Source organism: Erigeron canadensis, chromosome 8 (assembly GCF_010389155.1).
Source record: "Erigeron canadensis isolate Cc75 chromosome 8, C_canadensis_v1, whole genome shotgun sequence".
Classification (NCBI taxonomy): Eukaryota; Viridiplantae; Streptophyta; class Magnoliopsida; order Asterales; family Asteraceae; genus Erigeron; species Erigeron canadensis.
This window is the reverse complement of record NC_057768.1, coordinates 44,387,824-44,415,541: the sequence shown is the minus strand read 5'-3', so window position 1 is coordinate 44,415,541 and position 27,718 is coordinate 44,387,824. Positions and strand designations below refer to the sequence as shown.

At 33.0% G+C, this 27,718-nt stretch overlaps 3 protein-coding genes across 3 annotated transcripts; 2 read left to right on the top strand and 1 right to left on the bottom strand.

Moving 5' to 3' along the window:
- Positions 1–6,679: 6,679 nt before the first annotated feature.
- Positions 6,680–11,328, top strand: LOC122579476. The gene is made up of 7 exons (XM_043751657.1): positions 6,680–7,296; positions 7,532–7,618; positions 7,740–7,967; positions 8,802–8,966; positions 9,794–9,847; positions 9,949–10,095; positions 10,738–11,328. The coding sequence occupies exons 1-7, from the start codon at positions 6,913–6,915 to the stop codon at positions 11,113–11,115; spliced, it is 1,443 nt and encodes a 480-aa protein (XP_043607592.1). The 5' UTR covers positions 6,680–6,912; the 3' UTR covers positions 11,116–11,328.
- Positions 11,329–18,389: 7,061 nt separating this feature from the next.
- On the bottom strand, positions 18,390–19,604 carry LOC122610939 (glutathione S-transferase T3-like). The gene has a single exon (XM_043783889.1). The coding sequence runs from the start codon at positions 19,602–19,604 to the stop codon at positions 18,390–18,392; it is 1,215 nt and encodes a 404-aa protein (XP_043639824.1).
- Positions 19,605–24,076: 4,472 nt separating this feature from the next.
- LOC122579358 (lipase-like) lies at positions 24,077–27,374 on the top strand. The gene is made up of 8 exons (XM_043751522.1): positions 24,077–24,581; positions 24,783–24,877; positions 25,120–25,223; positions 25,414–25,514; positions 25,669–25,772; positions 26,087–26,524; positions 26,814–26,945; positions 27,047–27,374. Exons 1-8 carry the CDS (start codon positions 24,339–24,341, stop codon positions 27,198–27,200), a joined length of 1,371 nt encoding a protein of 456 aa, XP_043607457.1. The 5' UTR covers positions 24,077–24,338; the 3' UTR covers positions 27,201–27,374.
- The last annotated feature ends 344 nt before the right edge of the window (positions 27,375–27,718 follow it).

The window sequence follows — 27,718 nt, the reverse complement described above, 5'->3', positions numbered from 1 at the left end:
ATCATTCCCATAAACACTTTTTACCCACAATAATAATATATACATCCTTCTTACAAACAAGTAAATAAATTCAAAGTAACTTTTATCTTTTACCTTTATCTCTCCTTATTCTTCCTCATTTTTCTCTACAAACAACCATGGATGAACATCCTCCATGTCACCACTCACATCAATAGTCTTTCTACAAACACCCTACATGTCACCACAAATTTCCTATGGACATCCTTCTTGTGGAAGGTCTTAGTATGGTTTAAAAGTTTTAGTTTCTTTTTTAAAATACCTTCTCTTTTACCCCAAGATTATATATGTTTGTTTGTTATTGTAAATAAAAGTTTATATTATGTGTTTTTATTATATTAAACAATTAATTTAATAATGAAAAATAAAAATAAATAAATTTGAAAGAGTAGAAAATTATAGGTCGTCAATAAAAATGATCGGAAGTTTTAGTTAGGAGAGTTGAAAAGTTAAAATGATTTGTATTGATATTATTGGATGAATTTGAAAGAGTTTGATAAATTCCCCTCTCACACGTGCTCAGTGTCCTCTTACTTTCCAAATCTTATTAAAGTTTGTATTTTATTTTTCTTTTTAATAAAGTTAGCCTTATTATGTTACATTTGAGCAATAGATGTTCTTGATAAGACTTTTTGAAGTTTGAAAGTCTGAAAAATCAAAAAGTTCTAAATACGTTTAAGTTAGTTTTGGGCTTCAGTTCCCTTTATCTTTTGTTTTTCAGTCTAGTCTCACACTTTACATTTCATGACTATAGTGTAAAGACGGCCGATCCTGTCCCGCCGAAACGAAACAGTTATAAAATTGTGTTACGTGCGTACGACATGTTTGATTATGGTATCGTGACATCCGAATAATTACAATTTCTAGAACTTTACTTAATTAAATTCTAAATTAAGATAGTGGTACAGGTACTGGTGGTGTTTGACGGTTGGTTATTCTATTAATGTTAAATTTTTAAAGTAAACACATTTTCTGTTGAAATATGGCTAAGCCCATCAGAATTCATATGGACTAAAAATCATATGGGCTCTAATTACACTGTCAACTAAAAACTGGCCTGCAGGCCCAAACTGTTATGTAGGTCCATTGTACATGGCCTTCAGTAGAAACGTTTACATTGATATTGATATCAAGCTATATATCAACATTAATAGTAAAAATTGTAACTTAATAATCCAATACACAGTCAAAAATTTGGAGAGTAAAGGTCATGAAAGTTGATTAAAGAATTATGGGATGATTAAGTCATTCTAAATCTTGTTTAATTAATAAATAGTTAAAGTAAATCTAATTATTTTCAAAGATTAACTACTTTTTGATAGTAAGAACATATTTTAACAGTGCTTTATATTTACAAACTTAAGCAAGATGTTAGTGAAACATAAGAAAATAATTGCAAGAGAAAAAATAATCTGAATGATGGGTTATGGGTTGCAGTTCCAGGGCAAGAATTAAGGAAGTTGGAGCAATTAGTTGTGTAGGTTGACATGAGAGACAACATTATGATACAGCATGATGCAATGCAATGTTAATGGCCCATATATATATATATGGACATGATTCTCTAAGCAAGCTAGCATGCCATATATATCTAGGAAAGGGGAACATTCCAACCTCCATCTGAATCATGGCTTATGAATCACACATAAAATAAACATAAACATAAATATATGTATATGTATTATTAATATATCCCATTTTGGGTTGCTAGCTCATGCATATTCATATTCATATGCATATGCGTCCTGTTATTATTTATATATATATATACTTCGGTGTAATAAAAAGTAGATGAATTCATATATATAATTTAAGTACATGTTCTGGTAATTAATACACTTTTTCTTAATTACGGATGTTCATAAATGAATTACTAATTAATATTTACTTTAACAAGATCGTTGCTGTATTATTATTATTAGCTAAAAGAAAAGCTAGCTGGGGAGCTACCTGGACATAATGATTGCTTTGACATTCATTATACTTTCATGGTCACCAACTTTTGATCTTATATATCCTTAATTTATTTAATCGTTAACAGTTCCAATTATTCCAAAGATAACCCTCAAAACATACATATAACATATATACTACTCCTTTATATGAAATGGAAAATGATAAATATTCTTCATGAACAATTAATTTAAAAAACCTCTTAGTTATGTGATTATGGCATTTAATTTGGTAAAATCAAATTATAAAATAAAGAAAAAATGAATGGATTAAATTTGTCATGTTAATTATTAGACTATTTATCAAGATAAAATATATCATTTTTTAAGATATATTATTTTTAATATGAAATATACATGCACTATACATATACGTATATGTATATGTATGGTCTAATATATAATGTGTAACATGAAGTGCGTGGGACCGAAGGGCATCATTGTCAAACGGGATGTTTTCCAAACTTCCCAAAGATTTGGTGTCCATTTGGTTGTGAAAACTATCACTTTGATACATTGTTTGCATATATAGTACTCATCATTCTCTCTCATGATTCTATATATTCTCTTCTTTTCATGTGCATGTGTTGGTGGGACTTCTTTCATTCCCCTTTATAGTCAAATGTCGATGGTTACAACTTTTTTTCACAACTAGCTAGCTACATAGTCGTATCATACTTATTTCCGTGGTTCTAGTTTGATTAATTTGTTGAATCTATTATTTTTAATTTTGACTGTTATTAATCTTGATTGTGTATATAACTTGTGTTGGTTTTCAGTTGAATATGCATGTCTCTAGCTTTTTACATGGATTAACACAAGCTTTTCCTTTTGTCAAACATAATCAAAAGGGTGGCACATTTTTATTGTGTTTCCAACGTATCATCATATCAGATGGTAAGTTGGTAATTAACTATATATTCAAGAAACACACACTAGACAAGTTAAACAAAATAAAGACCAAGTTATACTTATCTATGTGATTTAAATCATTATGCTATCTACTTTTACAAACTCCTTTATAAACAAAAATTATATTACTTTCGCCGTTGTTTATAAGTTTGATGAAGTGTATATATAAGTATAATAACCTCTATATCTATTTTTAAGACTTTATTTTCTTTACTCTTGATGTAATTAGGTAGTAACTTAAATATATTACAGTATATAGAATATAGAATGTGACTTGATTTTAGAATTTTGTTTTGAGCTGTTAAAATGTTCGAAAAGCTAGCTCCTAGCTATATATAGGTGCATGTAGGTAGTGGCAGATATCTTATAATAATATTTGGTAAATGAATACACTTATCCAAAGATTTTGTTAATTTCTTTATTCATAATTTAGAAAGGTAACTAATACAAAGCTAATGCAACTGAAATGTTATTTTATCATAGGATAAAGAAGACAAGGCTAGTGGGATGCATCATTGCCATCAACCTAGCTAGAAAGAGAAGTAGATTAGAATATATAGAGTAAGGGAAATATTTAATTACATATTCATAACCCATACTTAGATAGTTAGATGTATATAAATATAATAACGCTACATCAAGTATTAATTTATGGGTTAAGTATTTAGGGATGTATGAAACTTGTTCATGCACTTTTTCTATGTGTGAAAACAACTTTTATTCAGTTTACTGTAAGTAAATAACTTACAAAATTGAACGAAGTGTATAACTAATGGGCTAAATGCTAATGTGGAGGTTACTCATTGTGTCACGTTTCAAAAGTCAGATGGTGCCACGTTGATATCCAACAATTTTTTACACGATTCGTTCAATTTTACCAGTTAATTATTTACAATGGATCAGATGAAAGTTGTTAATTTCCACACAATATAAAAAATGTACAAGTTACAAACATCCCGGCCAGATACTTAACCCTGAATTGTTTTACTACGGAGTATAATTATTAAGCTAAGGTTTATCCTTAAAACATTTTTTTCACATGTACGTTGTTCACTACACATTTTCGCACATTATACATTTTGAAAAGGGTGGTTGATAGATAACATATACAGTAGATAGTAATAGATAGATATATTAGATGACCTTTTTTGGCCGTAAGAATAAAAAATAATCAAATTGGTTTTGCTTTGGCGTGCAAATTGCATGAATTTGTAGTGTAAGCATGCACGCAGGTTCACATAACCAGGTCCCCGCGTGCCACCACATTCACCCGCAACCCGACCCACTATTACACCCGATTCTTAGACATTACTTCGTTTTAAAAACAGCATTAACCTTTTTATCATTTTTAACGTACCTTTTTGGTTCTTTTTAGTCTTTTAATTATATATTGTAGCTGTACATGATTGCTAATTAATTAATAAGTATTTTTCTTTTGTCTTTGTTTAATTTTAACTTATTAAGTCACATGTTTTCAATTTTTATCGTAAAAATTTTTGTTTGTATTTTGAAAACACTTTATATAATTAAAATATATGAACAGATTGAATTTTAAATATATTTTTCATTGATTTAAATTTAATCAACTACTCGTAATACATGACACAAACATTTATGGTCAAACTTGTAAAAGAAACTTAAGAAGTCAAAATTATACAATTAATATGGGACGGAGTGATTGAGATCTTAACAAACTAGAAATGTACGAGTAATATTATAGAAATGTACGTAGTACACGGAGTTTTTATGTAACCATATTTAGCAACAAGAAGCTTTTTGGGTGAGCGGTATTCAAGTGACAAAATTGTTATTAACTGACAAACAAACTAATTAATAGTGCAATATATAGAAGCAAATTGATATTCGGTTTGCTCAATCAAACAAACTGGCGGGCAAACTGTCTATTGAAGATAGGAACTTTTTTTTATATATGCTTGAATCAAATACGTATGTTGATGGTATGATGCAAGCACAGTGGATGTATAATAACTACACATGTGACTATTTCATCATTAAAGTTGGTCTATCGATCTGTCTATAATAAACAATTTAATTTAATTTTGAACACCAATTGCATCGATCCTAGCTATAAAGTCATTTTTCTTTAATGAGCTCATATTTTGGTGTATTCATATCAAACTACGAGTATATATATGTACATAGAGAATGGGTATGTATATAGGTACGTACATGGAAATTAATGGATGTGAAGAGAAGAGTGGAATATATAGATATTAAGAAAAAGAAGAGATCGAACAGAAAGAACATATAGGGAGATGTGAAAGAGAGAGATACGACAGTACTTAAAGCAAGCAGGCAACTTTGAGACCCAGAATCAAGTGTAATTCCCTTCAATTCCCCCAAAGTAAAAGAATATCACTCCCTTTATACATTTACCCATTTTTATATTTGACTACCCCAAAACCCCCCACACCCACCCCTCCTTTAATTAGATTAATTAGCCATTATCACTATAACTATAAAACTTTCTTTTCATATATTCATCAGAAAGTGCATGTATACAATTTTAACATTCACAAATGTATACAAATTATATATAACTTACTTAAGTATGGACAAATAAAAAGATTCATTGTATATACACACTTAATATTGTCATAAACAATATTTTATATGTAAAAAATATATAACTGTTACCGCTGTTAACGATATATAAATCAATTATATACATCCGGTTCTATGCATTTCACCACCGCACAGAAACTTAGCGAGTAGGATTGTCTATAGTACAACACTAACATTTTTATGCATTTAAAAGTTTGAACATTTTTTTAGCCGAGTTTCGGGTGACCCAAACTAGACGTGAGATTGAATTTGCATTATCTTAAAAAAAAAGTTTGTTAATTATGCAAAAATATAATTTCATTTTCCAAAATTTAGAAAATAGTATGTATCTATACTCCTTATTAAAAAGAATAGATCACCTGTTGAAAGTTACAGGGGAGAAAATAAGTAAATTAATAATATTTATATCAAAAAGCTTTTGATTATACGATTCTTGAATACATCAAACATGGTTGTAATATCAATAGAAAAGTCAATGACAAAATAGATAATTACAAACTATGTAAATTAATAAAAACTACTGTATTAATTAAACAAAGCCTTAAGGGCTTTTGTTAAGTTGTATTAATTAGTTGTACATTTATCATAAAATTTAGGGAGTTGACTTTTAATATGGAAATGTATAAATTTTTTATGCACGTTAAGTGAAGCCCTAAAGGCTTTATTTAGCATTTTCCATAACGTAAATCATATTTTGTTGTTTGGTATATTTGTAAAAAAATTTAAACATTCATTATTACTTAACATTTTATGTAATTCATCTATAAATGAAGGTTCCAACTTCTATATTTAATAAATATATTATTTGAGTTATTTGGATTAAACCAAATTATATTTGTAAATCAAACCGATTAAATTGTGTGTTATTTAGGTTAACTCTACTAACAATCCATAAAACGAATAACTTATATTACAATAATCTATTCTTATATAATTATGTACATTTCTATCTATAGATCTCATTAGTGGTTATTTATTTTGGTAGTTTAACTAGCCGAAATTTAAGTATTTAATAAGATGAAAATAAATACCAAAATAAACTTTAGTGGTGAAAAAAGGTAAAGTTGCAGTCTTTGTATTGAAGACTGGAAACAAATCCCTCTCTCTCTACTCAATTTTTTAAAAAAATAAAAAATTGCATGTCTTGGTCACAACCCAATATTTATGTGCAAACCCACATGCTTAAACTCTAAAAAACTCAAAACACTCCATTTTTTGTGCTCATATCATAAATACTTGAGATATTTAATTTACTTCTTGCCTAGAAGAAGTTGTTGTCAGAGCATAGAAATCAAGGCATGGAATTAGAATAGAAACTTTGTGAGAGAGAAAGTGTGTGTAGCACAACTGAGATTCTATCATTTTTATTTTTATAATTATATCATCATTTGAAGCTTTATTGCATTAAAAATGAGGCTAGAGTGAATTCTAAAAACTCTTTGGAATGGCTAGTTTTCATTGGGAGAAAATAGATGAGACTTGCTTTTGTTTTGATTTCAGAAGAAGACAAGAAGAAGGCAAATGCACAAAACAAAAACAAGAAAAACAAAAGCAAGAAACAGAAACTGGTCATTTGTTTGGAAGAACGACACAAGTACATACAAGAATGGGTTATTTCACTTCTAGTATTCAGATCCTTCCAATCATTTCCTCATTTGTATACTTCCTTTTGCTGTTTACCACTCTTTTTCCGACCACATCAGCATCACGATTTGAAGATTTCCAACGAATGAATCAAACGTTCCGGCCAGGCGAAGAATCAAAGAAAATGAGATTGATTAGAACACATCTCATGAAAATCAACAAACCTTCGGTCAAAACAATTCAGGTAATTAACTTTTTTAATGTTTCATAAAAACACCTTATGTGTGTATATATGGTACCTTTTGAGCTACAACATTTAATTATTTACATATAAGTAGAATATTGATCATAAACATGAACATTATTCTACATATCTATTCTATATATAAACATGGAAAAAATATACTATATCTATATAATTTTATATATCTCAGCTCATTCTGTTTAATGTGAAGTAATTAATGAGGTTATTGATGTAGAGTCCAGATGGGGACATATTGGATTGTGTTTTAGCTCATCATCAGCCAGCTTTTGACCATCCTGAGTTGAAAGGAACAAAGCCATTGGTGGGTGTTTATACTTAATAATTTGTTCTTTAAAAAAGTTGCAAGTTAAAACACTGCTACTACTACTTTTTTATTCTTTTTCATTTTGTCTAATGCGCGCTATAATAATTTGAATAATTAGGAACCACCAGAGAGACCAAATGGGCATCATTATCATCATCATGAGGCGGGGATGGAGTCGGAAAACTATCAACTATGGAGTTTATCGGGCGAATATTGCCCTGAAGGAACAATTCCGATCAGAAGAACGACAGAAGAAGATGTATTACGTGCAAATTCCATCAAACGATTCGGTAGGAAAAATATAAGACCAGTTAGACGGGATTTCTCAAATAATGATGGACATGAGGTAATTAATTAATTTCTTACATCGTACTACATTTTTTTCATATAATAATAAAACAGGATTATATTTGATGAATTGAATGACTGATTTAATTTTAGTTTGAAATTTCTACCAATTAAGATGTTTTATATTGACATTTCAAAGATTATTAATTTACTCTTATATGTGAACTATCCTTATTGTCAATTAAGCATAATTATATATGCTGTTATTAATTACATTCAAATATTTAAGAAGTTTTGAAAAGTCAATCAATATATGCTATTCTCATTCAAAAGCTCGTGGCTGTGTATAGACGAAAAGAATATACGGAAGAAATTGTCAACTTTAATAAATACAAAACGAAATATCAAATATATATAACAGTTTCATGTCATCTACAACAAATATACATGTTATACTGTACAGTGTACAACTGTATAGAACACACATTGTTGTGAATGACTAAAAATTATTATAAATATATCACTTTCCTTTTCTTAATTCAGTAGTGTTAAATATTCCTCCATAATTTGGATATGGAAAATGATAAATTCTCCTAAAACTCTAGGAAGGTGACATGTGTTATCCACTATTAATTCTCTTTCCTAATCTTGCCACCTAATTTTGCCACATGTTTTCATCTAATAGTTAGCAGGATTTTTAAGTCATTATATTAGGACAATTAATCATTTCCCGTTGGATATAGTATCAAGCAAGTTTCAATAATACCATTGTGATACGAAGGAAAAAGAAGTTAATTCGTTGTAAAAAGTGTGAATATTGTGTATTATTATATATATATATATATATATAAATTATATATTGTTGGTAATGAATGAATGAATTGATGAACAGCATGCAGTTGGGTATGTAAGTGGAGAACAATATTATGGAGCGAAAGCAAGCATAAACGTGTGGGATCCGAAGGTGACGGATAGATTTGAGTTCAGTCTGTCACAAATGTGGGTTATTTCGGGTTCTTTTGGTGATGACCTCAACACCCTTGAAGCTGGCTGGCAGGTACGTACTCCATCTACATACCATACTTTCTCTCCTGCATATATAACTTAAGTACAACTTCAATCAAAGTCTCTATACAATCTTGGTGCTCAATTAACTCACTTAGTGAGTAGGATTGGTCATTGGTGTGTCTTAGGGTGGGTCAGAGTGGAGTTTTACCTGACACTCAAGGTTTAAGTTCAAGTATTTGACAAGAGGATTTTCCTCTTCGAGAAGTTTAACTAAAGAGAAATTGTTTGTCGAAGAGGCTCTTTATTGCAGACCCGGTTAAAACAACGTATGTTAGACCTCCCGACATTTACGAGTAATTTACACCTAATAAAAATTACAATGTTGGTGCTAGTTAGCTCTTAGTTATTCTTCTTTTTTCTTTTAACCAAATTAAGGGCTCATTTTTTAAAGTCATTAAGTGGCAAGGGTATTAAGTTTGACTGAGTGTATTAAGAATATCTGTATATATTTAGTAAAATATAAGTAATTGATGGTTATTTTTGTTTATTAAATACATGAAATTCGACCGCTGAATAATTAAGTTCGTAAATATTGAGTTTAATAAGTAAAAAAGAAACAAGGCCTAAGTTACACAGATACTTGCAAATTATTTGGTCTTGCGATATTCAAGGTGATTCATCAATAACAAAACTTTAAGTTCAAATCCCATATTAGATGAAATGAATATGCGCAAATCAACGGACGCGTATGATATATATTTTTCTTTTAGAAAGGTTTTTGGTCACTATGATTGTCATTATCCATTAACTTGCAACATATAGATTTTTTTGAACTTTTCTAACGACATTACTATTCAATTATGTTATGTCTAACAGGTTAGCCCAGAGTTGTATGGGGACAACTACCCTAGATTCTTCACTTATTGGACTGTAAGTTTTACATTTTTTTTTTTTGAAATCTTTTGCCCCTTTGTATAAAATGTACTATTAATTTGTCAAAAAGACTTGCTTCTAAGCTATGAAAAATGCAGAGTGATGCATATCAAGCTACCGGATGCTACAATCTGCTATGTTCGGGTTTTGTTCAAACAAATAATAGGATTGCGATCGGGGCAGCAATATCTCCAACTTCATCATATAATGGTGGACAATTCGATATTAGCTTAATGATATGGAAGGTAAATCCTTTAACTACTTCACCAAATCCGTTCTCAAGTTTAATAATACGTACGCACAGTCACACATACTTCGTTGTAAATATCATGTTTTAGCGAGAAAGGGTGCACAAATATACAAAAGTATAATCTTGCATAACAAATGTCTAAACATTTGGTACTGATTATCTATTTTTGAGGGAGAAGTTCAAAATACAAACCTTTAAATGTCATTTCCAATGATAGATGTGCAAATTGTTTGTCAATTTTGAATAGAATAAGTATTTGAAAAAGGGAAATGTAAACGATGAATTAATACTTAAAACTAACATTGATTTTGTATAAAAGTAAAAGGTAAAAGGAAATAAGACAGAATCATTTGGTTTCTTTAGGAGTAGTGGAGGTGTCATCATGTATTGCAAAGTAGTCTTTGCCTTGTACACTACGGAGAAATTATAGCTTAGAAATCATTTATGTTTTTCAGTGTAACAAAAAAGCTTGCATATATTAAACTTCTAGCGAGATGCTTAAAAATTGAAATCATTTATGTATACGTAAGATGCAAGCATGAAAATATATAGAGGAATTTTTAAATATTTTAGAGTTTGATTAATTGATACATATAACAAATTTTCTTTTTATTTTACCTTTTTGTAAACTTTATAGGACCCGAAACATGGAAATTGGTGGCTTGAGTTCGGATCAGGGGTTTTGGTTGGATACTGGCCAGCCGCTTTGTTCACTCATCTTCAGGATCATGCAAGTATGGTACAATTTGGGGGCGAAGTTGTGAATAGTCAAGCCTCGGGTTCTCATACAGCAACCCAAATGGGAAGTGGGCATTTCTCGAGTGAAGGGTTTGGGAAAGCGTCGTATATTAGAAACATGCAAGTCGTAGATTGGGATAATAGTTTGATCCCCTTGTCTAATATGAAAGTCTTAGCTGATAATCCAAACTGCTATGACATTAGAGGTGGGATTAACAATGTTTGGGGTAACTATATTTATTATGGTGGGCCGGGCAGAAACTCGAGATGTCCCTAAAATGGGCCGGGCTATCTGTTTCTTGTGCAGTACAAATACACATGGGTGAATTTTTACAGTCGCTTTTGTTACTTTATTTCGATTGGGTAATCGAAATTCTTGTCATATGGGTTATTCTTTCAATTTTTCGGCTCTTTAGTCGATTTATAGAGTTAAAGAATCATGTAAATTTGAGATTTTGAGTTTTAATGGTTCATATGTTATGGTTTGTCTTGTTATTTTCTACTTTGTGTTATCCACATTGCGTTATATATTCGGTTATATGGTACATAAAATATACCCAATAAACTAATTAAATGGGTATGACCGTATGAGCTCTTAATAATTGTCTCTTATTGTTGAAAACTACAAGTGAAAAGTATAGCATTCGATTCGATCAATAGGACATATGATGATACTTTAGGAAGAGGAGGGTTCAAGACTTTAGATTTAACAAGAACCAGGATTTGTATTATTATTTAATATTGTGAAACATGTTTAGTGAGCTACGGTTAGAAAAAATGATGTACGGATCACCTTTCATATTTGATGCTTGATATTGTGCAACATCAACTATACCTACTTATAAAGTTTATAGTCATTTTTGGAAAATGTTAAAAGTTACTATATGTGATATGACAAAAATATTCTTTTTTTTTATAACATCATCTTCTTTATTCACTGATTTAATTATTTTTAATAATATACCTAAAAAACCGTTAATATCAGTCTCAACTCTTTAAATAATTACACTACTTATTGTATCAGTTACATTTACAACATAACCCACTACTTGTTGTCACCATCACCCAGTCGCCACCACCACTTGTCACCACCACATTGCCGCTATCACCGGCGTATTGAGCGTGAACCACGCTAGTATCTTTTTATTAAAATGCTCGAACTATATATTAGATACTTGCACCGTGCAACTGCGCCACTGCGGTGCTTAATATTGCTTTCGGGCTTTAGCCCATAATAGATTAGTCTATTTTGTTTTGTAGTAGTTATTGGGCTCCCAAATCATGATCCATTTTTTGTTGGAAGACCCAATAATTATACACGTGTTTGTCTTACGAGTTATTCACTTTCAGCTTACTTTGTTAATATTAGACTTATGCTCGCACAGTGCGAGGTAGTGATAACGGAGGTGGTGGGGACGGTGATGGGGGCGAAGATAATGGTGAATGTAAAAATTATTCGGTGAATATTTCCTATTTCCCTTAGTAAAACGTTGGATTGTCAAATTGCCCATGATTCATTGTTCTTTGAAGACGGGAACAACTCTCTCCCAGAAACCAAGTGTAGCTGGTGAAATTGCCCTAAGCGGTCTGGTATCAAACATGAGACATGTAACTAGCAAAGTGTGTTTGCGAGGATGAATCCTTCCTCATTCCCCTAACATTAGAGTTGAATATATAAACAAGTATGCCACTAAACGCAAAATTGCCATAAAAAAAAGAAAACAAAGATATAAAATCTAAACTACTTATCCTATTTATGGTTATGGTCAGTACTCAATAGTTGCAATATATACATCTTTTGTAATTGACTTTAGAAATGAACAAAAACATGAAAATGAGCCATTTGATGATGATGATGATGATGAGGCGGAATGGGACAAAGGTTTGAGTGAATCCAAATCCATTACACATAATAACTCCACATGCTGACATTCCAATGTTAAATGCATCGCATGTGGAATCGATCTTTTTTGTATGGTGACAATTGATAGTTAAAACTTAAAGATGGTAATGGTAATATGTTTTGAAATTGAAATAAACTTTATAACTTTTAGATAAATAAGTATATTTTAAGTATATGTGCTTTTGTGACGCAACACTTACGGACCCGACTATTTGACTCAACAATTAGACGATCTAAAGTAGAGTTTCAAACGGTTTAAACTTCTAAAAATAGGCTAATTAAGGGCTATTGAGCCCAACTATATACCTTGCAACAAAGCCAAGATCCATGAATAAAATAAATATACCTTCTTCAAGCCCGGGAACATAGATCGATCACATCTAGGTCAGTATGAGCCTTGTTTTCCTCTTCAAATTTTTATCGAATTTTATTTAGTTTTTGTTGTTATTATTATTTTTCTTAATCTGAACTCTTATTTTGTTTTTAACAATAATTACCATTCGATAGATCCTATTGAGCAATCAAGCATTTTTTGAAGACTATGGTGAAAGTGATACACATGAGGTGTTGAATAGTTAACCGCACTAAGGTCGCGTTTGATTTACAGAATTTGATAAAATCTGATGGTATTATAACCATTCCTTACTTGAGGAATCTCATGTCGTAAGAATGTAAACATTTCATCAATTGATGGAATCTACATTCCTTGGGGATGAAGGAAGGAATTTCATTTTTTTCGTCACTTGAATTTTCAAAAAATCAAAACATTCCGTCAAATTTCATTCCTTCAAAATTCCAATTCCTTTAATAAATTTTATTCCTTTCAAAAACATCATATGAATCAAACACACTAAAAGTTTTGGAGGAGAGTTTACTTGTTGCAATATGTGTCTTAAGAATTTATGGTCCAGATGAGTCGAGGAAAAAGAATTTAAGTAAGGCTCAAGGAAACTAGTGAGAAGTAAAAAAATAAAAGGATGACCCCAACAATATTCAACTTTGTAACCTAATAACTAATAAGCATCCCTAACGTCTTAGCCATATGATCAGAATACAGATATTTAGAATAACAAAAGTAATTTATTATATAACACCCACACTTTAAAAAAGTTCCGACCAGCCAAAAAATCGAGTAAGCAACCGTCCACTTCGCCTATCCTTAGGTGGCCCTTATATCTTGATGTAAGACGTGTTTTTAGTTGACACCTTACATTTACACGAGAGGAAGATATCTGCACGTTGCGGTGGTGATAAAGGTGATGGTGGGGTGGTGATGTAATAGTGGCGGTGGCTGTGATGGGGTGATCTACCTGACGGACTCGGCCCTCGGATTTAAAAATTCATCAAAAGTATATCGAATGACCTCTCTAATGAAAGAACATGAAATTTTAAAAACACCCTTATATTTTTTATAATTTATCAATTTATGAGCTTTTGAATGAATTAGATAAATAAAATGATTTATTAAGAAGAGAAAAAAAAATGAGTGGTTGAAATTTGAGAAGAGAAAAAAGGTATTATAATTATTTTATGTAAATATAGAATAGATAGTAGGGACATTTTGAGGAAGTAATGATGAAGTTTAAAATGTTAGACAGAGACTATTTATTTTATAATATTATATAGATAAATTTAGAATAAATAAGAGGGATATTTTTGAAAAGTAAATGTTGAAACTTAAAATATTAAACAGTGAATATTTATTTTATAATATAGTATAGATTTAAGTTGTAAGTAAGTTGAGTGGAGCTCATGCTCACTTACACTATGTTTATGAGTTTTTTTATGGATGAAAAAAAATTATAATGAATTACAAAATAAGTTGTGTTCTCAAGTTATTTTTAAGATTAGAAAGAAAAAAAAAATGATAAAAGATTGAAAGGAAATTTTAGTTAGTTTTATTTAAAAGATGTTCTCTTCATATTTAGGGTGATTAAAAATAAATTTCTAACCTTATCTCTATTTTTTATGAAACAATTTTGAGAACACATTTTTAAGATTGAATCATCACATTTAATTTGCATTTTGTGATTAACTGATTATGCTCATGCTTATCAAAGTATGCTCTATTTTGGGTTGAGCATGTTTAAGTTTTGCTAAGATCGAGCTTTTCATGAGTTAACTCGAACAATAACTAACGAATAAATTAGCTCATTTATACTCCATTTTAGAATAATAAGTTTTTTTTTAAAGCAAATTATTACATCATATATATAAATCTAAGAATACCCAAAGAAATTTTGGTTTTGTTATAAGAGACATAACTATAAGAGAAATTTCTTTAACCGAATGTTTATAGTAGGAAAAAACTAAAGTTGTGTGTATTGTATGTAAGCAACTCGAAAAAATATTTATTGTATGTAAAAAAACATACGTGACAACCATATACAGGTGCCACTTGTCAGATTTTAATTAGTTGAAACGAAATTCTTACATACAATAAACATTATTTCGAGTTGTTTACATACAATACACACAACTTTAGTTATTTTCCTACTATAGATATTCGTTCAAAGTTGCTTACATTCTAGAAAACTAATCCCTAACTATTTAGCATCTTTATGGTTCTCAAAATGCTCCACACTACAACACTATTCAGTGGATGTATAAATAGTATATTGGAGACATAATTATTTAGCATCTTTATGGTTCTCAAGATGCTCATCCACACTACAACACTATTTAGTGGATGTATAAATATTATATTAGAGACATAACTATTTAGCATCTTTATAGTTCTCAAAATGCCCATCCACACTACAACACAATTTAGTAGATGTATAAATATTATATTGGTTTGTTTTTTGATTTATTATATTAGTACATTATTTTTGTTATCAATTTTTAATTGATTATAATTTAATTAACATTGATCTTTCTAATATGATTTTAAAACAATTAACATAATCTCATTATCTATATTTTTGATACACTCTATAACCAATGTATTCATCCAAATAAATAATTATAAAATTTCGTCGCAACACACGAATATTATACTCGTAATAAATATGTTTTGACAATTGACACATATAAGTAGAAGTAAACCCATAAGGCTATCTCCAATGGTAGTTACAAAATGCCCAAACATACTGACCATCTCAGCAACACGTCAGCAAACTGTATAGCACATTGAACCAACACATTGAACTTATTTTGCCTATAACCCAACATACCAAAATCCAATTTGCTTATACATTAGTTAAAGAAAATATAATAATAAAAAACCCAATAAAGCACAATCCTCTAGTGGTCAAATGAGAAAAAATAATAAAAATATATCAAAGGTCCACTAAATAAGAATACCTTCAGTATGCTACCAAGCATTTCGGTCGAACAAACTAGACGGCATTTTGAAGCTCCAATGGAGGCATATTGGTGGTCGGTGTGCTGCCCAGTATGCAAACTGGCATGGGATTTTCATTGGAGATGGCATAATACATTGACACTAATATATACTGTGATAGATCATATATACGGTAAAAATATAGAATGAAATGAAATATATAATAACATATAACCCACTGCTCACGTGGATCTGTTATATTTATGGTAAGTTAATTAACTAATTAATTAATCAATTAAGTAATTTATATATGCGGCATTGCTGCGATGCAAAAGCGTAGCGAGATAGGAAGTCAACACAATGGGTCTAAAGTTGATGGGAAAGTCAAAAGTCAAATAAAGAGGAAAGATTTATTCCACATGAGTAGATGACCATGCCCAGAGTTACATACTCTGCACGATCTATCCACTTTCTTCCCTTGAAGTCTAGAACTCTCTTGTTTTTTGTTTTATCATTTTACAAAGATCTATCCTCTCACAACCTCAAACGTTGAAAATAAGATCAGAAGTCATTATTTATATATGTTCTGTAAATTTGCATCATTGATTTTAATTTAATAGATGATGCTATATATCGTCATTACCGCCATACCATAGCATGTCATTATGACCCGTCACCATCATTTTATGTTCACCATTATACAGCCACATCATACAGGTTTTTTATAATATACTAAGCTATGTACATGTAGTTTGGTTAAAGATTACTAATTATATTTTTATTAGTAACCATATTAAAGATGGTCTCATAGTTTTAGACAATATATGTGGCCAATTAGCTACATCAAATTCGTTGGGTTAATCGCATGAATCGAAAAAATCATCCGTTCACTTAAGAGTGTTTGTAATGGTGTTTGTGTGGACAAGGTGGAAGACTTCCACCTTGGTGTCATCAAGGTGGTCCATTACAAGAGTTGGTGTGGTTGTTATGTGGAAGCCTCAAGGTGGGTGTGTCCACCTTGGGAAGAATTGGGTGGTGGTGGTGTGGTTAATTTTTTTATTGTTTTCTTTTGTTTTTGATTGGTTATTCTAATATTATGGGGTATAATTTTTTGGGTTATTGTTATGAAAGTTGTGTGGTTGTGGTGTGGTTGTGGTGGAGTGATGTCATGTGGCACTATCACTTTAGTATGATAACACTACCATTACTAATGCTCTAAAGCAATTGTAATGGAGGAGTGTGTGGACGGCGTGGAAGTTAAGACATCAACCACATGGTGTGAAGCCATTACACCCTCAAGGTCTTTTTGGGGTGGATGGTTCAAGGTTGAAATATCCACCTTGAAGTTGTGTTGGGTTCTTTCATTTTTTTCCTTTTCAAAGTGTTAAAAGTTATGGTGTAGTATGGTTATTGTTATAGATGTGGTGTGGTTGTTGGGTGGTTCTTGTGTTGTATTATGTGGCACTGATGTGTCATACCACCTAGTGTGATGGTGTGAACCTTTGGTTCTTGGATCTCGTATCAGCTACTGCGGTCTGAGTTATTGGTTTTACGAATTCGCGTATACAGTTTATACCCTAGCAAAGAAGTGGCTTATCCATAATCGTTGATTATATTATTTATATTATTATTATTATATTTATTTTATTGGAATAAGATTTTGTTCCATAAAATGATCAAGTGGGCCAGAAATCAGTCATAAAAGGATAGAATCCAAACTACTAACCACCAGCCAACGCGGTATTCCATGTGCTTTCTTTTTTTTTAATCACGATTGTCCAATTGCCGATAAACTCTTTTACTCCCCCACCAATCTTTTTTCGTCCCCAATATAATGCATGTGTTATTATTAATTAATATATAATTCAATTTTTAAGTTAATATGTACAAAATGATAATGTGTTAGAAAACTTTTTTTCCTAAACGGTGATTTAGGCTCACAACGTCTTTTTATATATTTAGTTTTAAACTCTAATTAGAAAAACTATATAGTATTTATTTTGGTAGGTATTTTTCTCACTATAGTATAGAACTATAGATATAGATAATAGATGTTAGTTACCCTATGTTGGATAATTGTTTCTTGTGTAATTACAAAAGTGACTAATTTCTAAGGGTGGGGGAGGACTTGCCCACTCCTCCCCTCCCTGATTTTTCTTCTCCTCCCCCCGCCCCCCTCCCCGATTGTTAGGAGCATCTCGCCACCCCTCCCTTCCCCTCCCCATCCTTTTCTATTTAATTTAATCTCTATTTATTTTTAAAACTAAAACATTTTATTTAATAAATTAAAACTAATACAACAACTAACACAATTAAAACACATAATTTTATTCAAACACACAGAAACAAGTAAAACATACAACTAAGGCGTCAGCCATCCGTACTGCTCACAAAGGGCGCGTTTCTGCGCCAAAACCATCTCCAACATCGGCCCGCTGAGGTGATCGTGTGGCCTGATCACGAAGTCCATATCATTCTGTCGCTGCTGACTCTGGACCATCCGTGTCATCTCCTCCTCCTGTTTCTTCCTAGCCTCCTCCGCCGCCATATAGCTATCCATCATCGCCTTCTGCATCTGCATCTTCTCCTCCCGAGCTCGTTTTTTATCCTCATTGTCGCATTTCAACTCCGCGACCATCTTCAAGAACTCCTCAGATGTAGTAGAGGCGGAAGGAGCAGCCTGCTTACCCTTAGCTTTACGGCGGGGTGGCACGGGTCTAGCATGATGTACTGGTGCATCATCCATGTCGTTCCCTCCCTCCTCTTCTTGCTCCAAGTGGTCCTCATTCAAGTCAATATGGACCGACGACTCCCCTGATGAACGTACATGGACAGACCCTCCCGTTCTTGCCCTTTTGCTACCTGACTCCTCACAAATCCCCTCCAAACTAAGAACCTCTGACCATTTCGGTCCTCTCCTCAAAACCTGCCACGCCTCTACATGCGGAAACCCGGACTTGTTATTGTATTTCCGCATATACAATGCCACGACCGACTTAAACACATCCTCGTCACTTTGGCCACTCGACATCTTACTTTTCTTCACATTGTAGATACCACAAAAACCCGACACCTTATGCTTCAAATCCTTCCATTTCGACCGACACATTTCTGGGGTACATCCCGACTCACGGTTCAAGTGTGAGTCCAACTGAAACTTCACCTTCTTCCAAAACGAACCCGCCGTTTGGGCGTTTCCGACGTATGGATCCTCGGAAACGTTTAACCAAGCTTTTGCCAAACACGCCTCTTCATCCTTCCCCCAATTTCGACACTCTCTTTTACCTTTAACCGAGACTTGGGTCTCGGGTATTGCTTCCACCTCATCCTCCTCCTCCACCTCTTCTTCTTCTTCTTCTTGAACCTGTTGACTCGCGAAGTGTGATGATGAACCACCCGCGAAACCCGAAAACCCGGGTTGAGTTTCATTCGCAAAACCCGAAAACCTGGTATTCGGTTGGACACTTGACGGGACAGATTCGAAAAACAATGGATCCATACTATTCAAGAAATCTTCAACACGTTGTGGCCTATACACATCTTCGGCCGTATTTTTTTGCGAAGGAGGAGGTGGCATAATATCGCGATTGTTTGGCGGTGGCGCGTTTCTGCGTTTTTTGGGTAGATTTGAGTAACTGGGTACTTTTGGTTTCTTCCCCCTATTGATTTTTGTAGGTTTAGATGGATGATTTGATTGAAAAAAAAATAAAGGAAGAAAGAAAGGAGCAGGGGGCGTCGGCCAGAAAAAAAAAAAAAAAAAGGAAAAGTGAAGAAGAAAAGAGAAAGAGAAGAAAAAGAGAGAATTTTTTTTTTTTTGTTTCAACCGTTCATGTGGGACCCACGGCCTTTTTTTTGTAACGTTCAAATACTTGGGCACCCAAACCGGCACCACTGTGCCCAGTCTCCTCCACACCCAACCGGTACCGGGGGTCGGGGCGGTGTGCCATCCGGTACCGGTCCGGTGCCTACTCCACTCCGTCCAGCCTAAATACTGTTGGGAGAGGGGCCGCCAGGAATTGCTTGGATAAGGAATCATCCAGCTCAAATCCAGCATCCCTTGTTTTTATATTTTATTTTCATTTTTCGGTGGAGAGCCATAGAGAATCTTCCATTTCTTTCCAAACTTTACCTCTCGTTTTTTTTTTCACGATTTATGATTTCAAACAACACTTTAATCAACCATGTCATTATCACACCATTATTCACAAATCACATTGTGGTTTTAGGTTTCCCCATAAAAAATCTTCCATCATAAGCTCCTAATGAGTGTGTTGTTTCTTTTCTAATTAATGATTCACGTTAGTTTATATACAACTTTAAAAAATGATACCGAAAGGTTGTATCTTTTATAATACCTGTAACACCCCGAGCTAGGGCTCGAAATATTAGGAAATCATATAGCACAAGGAGGGATTATCGTAGGCAACTAAATGAAAATAATGAATTCGGTGAATCCACAACAAGTCAAATATTCATACAATGCACAAGGAGCAAATGACCATCAAAGTTTACAAAAGAGAATTCTAAATATGGCTATCGATCCTAAGCATTAGTCAAAAGTGGGCGAATGAATCCTTGATCCATAAAGTCCATGCCCGAATCCAAAAGCTACACCAGATCATGCATCACATCCTTGAACTACCTGATTACCTGAAAATTGTTCTACAAGTCAACACGAGGTTGGTGAGTTCGTAGTGGTGGTCCTAGAGGAGCCACCGACAATAACCACATATCATAAAAGCAAGAGCAATCATCGCATACGAGTAGACTTACACGTCATCCAATCAATGCATCACAATATAATGAGCGTATAAAAATAACCAATGCAATATCAATGCCAATGTCAATGTCAATGTCATGATGCAAATGATATGTACGCCAAACCGAAATGCGAGTGATAAGTGTGGCCATCATGCCATCTATGCAACGATACTCACAGGTCATCACCATGACCAATGTGGCATCTCAAAAACATCGGCGAATATACGTCCCGGATGACCAACACCAGTGTATACGTCTATACCTGGATAAACACATTTGTCTCAACAGACAACCAAATCATCTCAAAGCAACCAACACAATGCAAGCCCAACAATCCATCAATCCAACATCCAATAACCAACAATATGATCAAACTATACATACATACACTTGAGAGGGCTTGCTTTCAAAGAGTCCTCGATGTTTGTATACAGGGTGTACAGCGGCTAACCCTCCACATCTCAAACCTTTTGAAAGCGAAGTCGACTTCCATGTCTGTACATCTAACCTAAATATAACCTTTCTCAATACCAACATACACAAAACAATTCAATTCATCCATCAATCATCATTCAATCAACAAACAACTAATTCAAACAAATAAACACACAATGTACACTTTTCAGCCCGAATCTCAATAGAGCAGGGAGATACGAACTCACCTTGATTGGCTAAGAGAGGTTAATACGAATTAAAACCAACTAAAGTTGTCTTGCGTTCACTTCACGTCCACCACCTATCATTAGTATCATATTTGATTATCAACACGATTCATTCACGTCTTAACACATAACGAAAACAATCCTAGCTAGGTTATCAAGAAAGATTACAATTCTAAGCGACTCCCGGAACTTGATAAAGTTGTTAGAAAGTCTAGGTGAGGTCTAAACCAAGTTTAAGTCGGCCACCACGTACCAAAGCATTAGTAACTTCTCCCGTGTAAGGACTTAGACACAAAAGACTCGACCTTTTTAGAAATGGGGGAGGTTTCATCCTAAATGAGGGTTATTACAAGAAACTAGACTCTTTCACGAATCCAACGATAGGTCACACGTCTCGATTGGACTTACAGTTTGAGAGATACGACTATTTTAAGAAACAAGTGAGTTTGCGATGTTTAGGGGTCAGGTGCGGCGCACTAGAAGGGTGGTGCGACGCATTTTTTTGTTCAGAAAACTCACTCAGACCCTGGTGCGACGCACCTATGCCCGGTTCAGTTCCAGATCATCCAAACACGAACCAAACTCGACCCAAACTCAATTTTTGACCTAGAAATCGATTTAGGAGGCTTCGAGACTCATTTTGAAGCATAATTAAACATACCTTAACATAAATAAACATAACCCACCTTACAAATCCATTCCATAACTCAAATCAAACTCAAATTCTTGAATTAACTTCCTAAAACCCTAAATGACACTTGCAAGCTTTTCGACTCGATTCAAGACCCGAATCCACTTGACATCAACTAGAAACAAGTAAACCAAGATAAAATAAAGGTTATGGAACAAGTTTAGCTTACCAAATCTTCACCTAGCACTCAAACCCGAATCTTGACCTGTATGGGATGTTTTCTTGCACCTTGGAGCCCAAATCTTTGATATGGTATTATTATGATGATAAGGTTTATTATTCTTGCAATTTCCAAGCTTGAATTACCATAAACTAAGAATTAATCTAGAGAGAGAGAGGAAAAAAAGAGTGTGTGGGTGTTCTTGTGAGTAAAGTAGAAAGAGAGAGAGATAAGAAAAATGAGGGAAAGGGAAAGAGATAAGGTGGGTGGGGGAAAATGGGTTGACTTGCTTAAGTCTTGGGTCTTAGTTTTTACCCATGGATTGACCCATCAACATAAAACTAGTTAATTCATAACCCGCAACGTATCATCTAGCACACCGTCAATCGACCCAACGAGTATAAAGTTAGTCATTTAATCACAAGATAGACCTAAAGATATCATTAATTTCAATAATCCATTAAGTTACACTTAAAGTCAACGGGTCAAAATTCACGGATGTTACAATACCATTGTATTTTTATCGTATCAAAAATTTCACCTCAATATTATGGTATACTTTATGCACATTACCAACAACTGATGAGGTTGTCATTAGCACGACTCTATAGTTTATATACATTGATAATAGTTTATAAATCTATCTTATAATGATGTTTGGATATTATATTTTGTATTAAAACGATTAAACTTATACAACATGTATTTCTAACTAATGTATTAAAATATAACAAAATATGTGACATGGTTTGTTATATTTTGTATTAAAACGATTAAGCTTCCATCACCATCAACACAACAGGCATCCACTATTGTCCCGCCGTCACCACCGCCATCACCCTATTGCATTATGTGAGCAGCTTGATAGTTAATAATAATGTTTTTCCAAAATTTATGTGTTTTGTTTGTTCATGCTTTTTCTATCTTTTAAGTGGTTATCAATTAATTATGTTTTTTTTTTTTTTAAAAGGTGATTCATATATAGAAGTTTTTTGACATACATAAATATAAAAATATATTTATATTATTTGATTATATCTATACTCCCTTAATAAGCAAACTATCACACCCCTCTTTTAACACCTTTACCTTTAAAATGTCTTTTATGTCCTCCTAATTTACACTACCTTATTTTTTTCTGCATCACGCTCATTACACACACACATCCGATTTCCGATTTTCTCTCCCTCCCCCCTTCTCTGATTTTCTCCCCCATAAACACCATCCACCACCGCCCCAAATACCACCATCCACCGCCGCAATCCACCTTCGATGTACGCTATCCCCCCATAAACACCATCCACCACCGCCCCAAAAACCATCATCCATCGCCGCCGGCTTATTTTTTTTCTTTTTCATCGCCGCCGCCCCACAAACTACCATCAAACCACCAGCGTTTTTTTCTTATTTCCCGCTGCATCGCACGGGTACAACGCTAGTTGTATTATGCATACAGTATACATTTTTATATATGTCAAAGAAATTTTGTATAAAGATTATTACACTTTTTCTATGTTAGCTACAAAACACTTACTATTAACCACATTTATCCACTTTTAAACATGCGTCTCCTACAAAACTAATAAAAATTTTGTAACTATCTGATCAACGTTTAATCCTATGCCACGTGGCACCAATCAATGACAACCTTTGTGGACCACTTTTATGTACAAATTTGATTTGATGTCAAAATGAATAAGTGAAGAAAATCTGCCTTCTGGAATGAGTTGTGACTTCCAGTTTTTTTTTTAGATGACCTACAAAATATACACATGTATCAATGTATGTATATTTTGTGAGAAATTTGTGGAAACCTCTCAACCTCTTTTAACCAACCAACAAACATACCAACCAAACTCTAATACAAATCCTATATATATATAAAAGCAAATTTTTTTAGAGTAATCTTTTATCTGGGGTTTCATTTTCTTGAATTACATTGAAACCCCATAAAATTTTCTTGAAGAAATAAGGGCCTTCTTCTAACAAATTAGAAGAAGGAAGAAGGCTCTGTTTCTTGAAGGAAAAATAATTAAGATGTTTAGATTTTCTGTATTAGCCCTTCAATTAATTGAGTTATTTGTGAGCTCTGTTGTTCATTTATTATATGGGTTTTATATATTTAGCTCCGCAGTTGCTGGGGATGTTTCATTGGCTTTAAATGCTTTCTTTTCTAAGTCAAATATTGAAGAATCAATTAGGGATGATAAGTTAATTGGGTCGGATAATGATTTGCCTCCCATTGTTTTGGTTCATGGAATTTTTGGCTTTGGAAAAGGGGTAATAATTCTTTGTGTTCCCACCTCACTTTTTTATTTATTTATTTATATTAAAGATATGTTAAGCGATGAGGTTGCTGAACCTGATTTATTTACTTGGTATACAAAAGATTTGATTTTTTTGGGTTCATTGATCATATATTGGTTAAATTTGAGTGCTTTATGTAAAAAGATTTGATTTTTATTGTGTTTTCTTGAACAGAGGTTAGGTGGGTTATCTTATTTTGCCGGTGCAGAGAAGAAAGATGAAAATGTTTTGGTGCCTGATTTGGGTTCATTAACCAGTATTTATGACAGGTTTGTTTGTTTCTTATGTTTATTTTTGGATAAGGATAAGGATTTGGCTAAACTCAACAAAATATATGTTGTACATAAAAATAACTGCCCTCTGATAATAAGTTATCTCCAACATTTTACTGCGTTAGTCAAATCTTTATATGATGTAGATTTGTATCCTAATTGTTGTTTTCTTGATTTTATTTCTTTATGTTTGTAAAGATGTTGTGGGTGTTGATTATAGATTGTTGGGTTTGTTTTAGGGCAAGAGAATTGTTTTATTATTTAAAAGGTGGACAAGTTGATTATGGTGAAGAACATAGTCAGGCTTGTGGGCATTCCCAATTTGGAAGGAGATATGAAAAAGGTTAGTTAGAAAATTCCATATGTTTGTAAATATTAAAATAATCAGGCAATGATCAAACCGAAGTCAAAGTATTAAAGACTTGATTACAAAAGTAATCATAGATTAAGAAAACGAATGGGTTTTCGGTTTGAGTTATAGTTTTTAAAGGATTTTAACTAAATGCTATGATATCTGGTTTGATGATCTTTAGGGCATTTTCCTCAATGGGATGAAGACCATCCGATTCACTTTGTTGGGCATTCGGCTGGGGCACAAGTGATTCGAGTTTTGCAGCAAATGTTGGCTGATAAGGTTAGTTTTTTCTTAGGATCAATATCAACATTCTAATTTTATGGCCTTTTACGTGAATAAGACGCACATGATTTTGGTCACATGTGAAACATGACTATAGTGTAAATTAACGGTTTTAAACGTATTGACAACATGAGCTTTTGTAAATTTGCAGGCATTCAAAGGATATGAAAATTCTTGTGAAAATTGGGTACTAAGTGTAACAACGTTATCTGGTGCGTTCAATGGGACTACTAGAGCTTACTTGGATGGAATGCAGTAAGTTTGACTTTATCAATTTCCTCAAATATTTACTTATATTGACAAAACACTTTAAGATATTAATATAAACTTCAAACTCTTCCTGATTTTTATTCATTTCATAAGATGGAAAATCCAGTTAATATTAATACTTTATAGTTTTTCTATATATTTCAAACTTATTGCCTACTTGAGCTGATATCCACAAGATTTCAAGTTTTATACGATAAAATTCACCAGAAGATGAAATTCTAAAAGACTTCAAGTCTAGTTATTGACTGAAAAATATTGCTTATTTAAAAACCAAATGTAACTTCTTTTTCTTTATTCAGGCCTGATGACGGGAAATCCATGAAATCCATATGTCTTCTCCAGTTACTGCGTGTAGGAGTTATTGTTTATGATTGGATCGACATTCCTATCCTGAAGTACTATTACAACTTTGGATTTGATCATTATAATATGTCATGGAGAAAAGCTGGCATTTGGGGACTTGTTGATTGTCTTCTTGGAAATTCTGGCCCATTTGCTGCTGGTGATTGGATCCTTCCAGATTTAACGATCCAAGGCTCATTACGTCTCAACAGCCATCTAAAAACCTTCCCCAGTACATACTATTTTAGCTATGCAACCAAACGTACTAGAAAATTCATGGGCCGTATTGTTCCTTCAAACATACTTGGAATCCACCCATTGCTTTTCGTTAGAGTCTTGCAGATGTGTCAATGGAGGCACCCACCTGATGTTCCTCCCCCTTTCAAGGGCTACAGGTAGGTCTATATTTGAAAAGACGTGCTACATGTGTGCTTAACAGTTCGTATTGGTTAGATGGTCGGTCCGGGAGGGTTGGGTAATGGGTCAAATAGGGTATTGGCAAAATATGTGTCACTTTGTATCTTGGGTACTGGAAGCATCTGAACAATTGAGCCAATGTTTGGTGACTTCTGCTCAGTATCATTTAGAGATAAGAGAGTTACCTGAGTTAATGCTGTCAGCTGTTCTATACAAATGGGTCGCAATTGTGAGATTGTATACTCATGTTATGGATATGATTTTCAGGGATGAAGAATGGTGGGATAATGACGGCGCATTAAATACTGTGTCGATGACACACCCTCGTTTCCCAGTTGAACACCCTAATCGGTTTGTGGTTGAAGATTCTGAATGCCACCCATTGCAACCAGGCATTTGGTGAGTACAGTCAAGTCCTATATAAACAGTAATGATACGTGAATAAAATGCTTTATAAAACGAATAATTAAGGTTTGTAACTCACTTTTTCGCCTTTGCAGGTATTACAAGATAGTGGAGGGGGATCACATTCTTTTCATAGTGAATCGAGAAAGAGCAGGGATACAATTTGATTTAATATATGACAGTATTTTTGAGCGGTGTAGGAAGCACGCGTTTAGAAAGATCCCAACATTACCAGACCATGTTCAATGACAAGATTAGCTATACAATTTAACATTTGTATCTCACAAGTGCGGAGCCTTGTAGTTTCATTTTCATCACATATCCATGTTGTGCCGATAGAATGATGCAGATACACACTGCTGTTGTACAGATGTTTATTCGATCCATACCTAAGTTCTATGAATCATCCTCTTCTATTAAAAACGCATACGTTCCCCTTGCGCAGTTGAGAAAGTATTGTTTCTCGCAATTTGTGTAAGATTTCAACGTAAACTTTGTTGCCATAAACCCGGAAAATTGAATTGACAATGAAGCAGAACATATTACATTTGCTTATGTTATTTGTTCTAATTTTCTTTGGATCAAACCAATTGTCTGTTTACATAATTGTTTAGACATCGTTTCAACCTGGTTCGAAATGGGAACCAAACTGGTTTCTTTGTTTCTTCTCTTGTTGAAACTTGATAAACAATGCCCACTTATCAAATAATACAAGTTTTTGGTAAGACCCTATCCAGATCATCATTTAACACCATATTTGTTAAAAG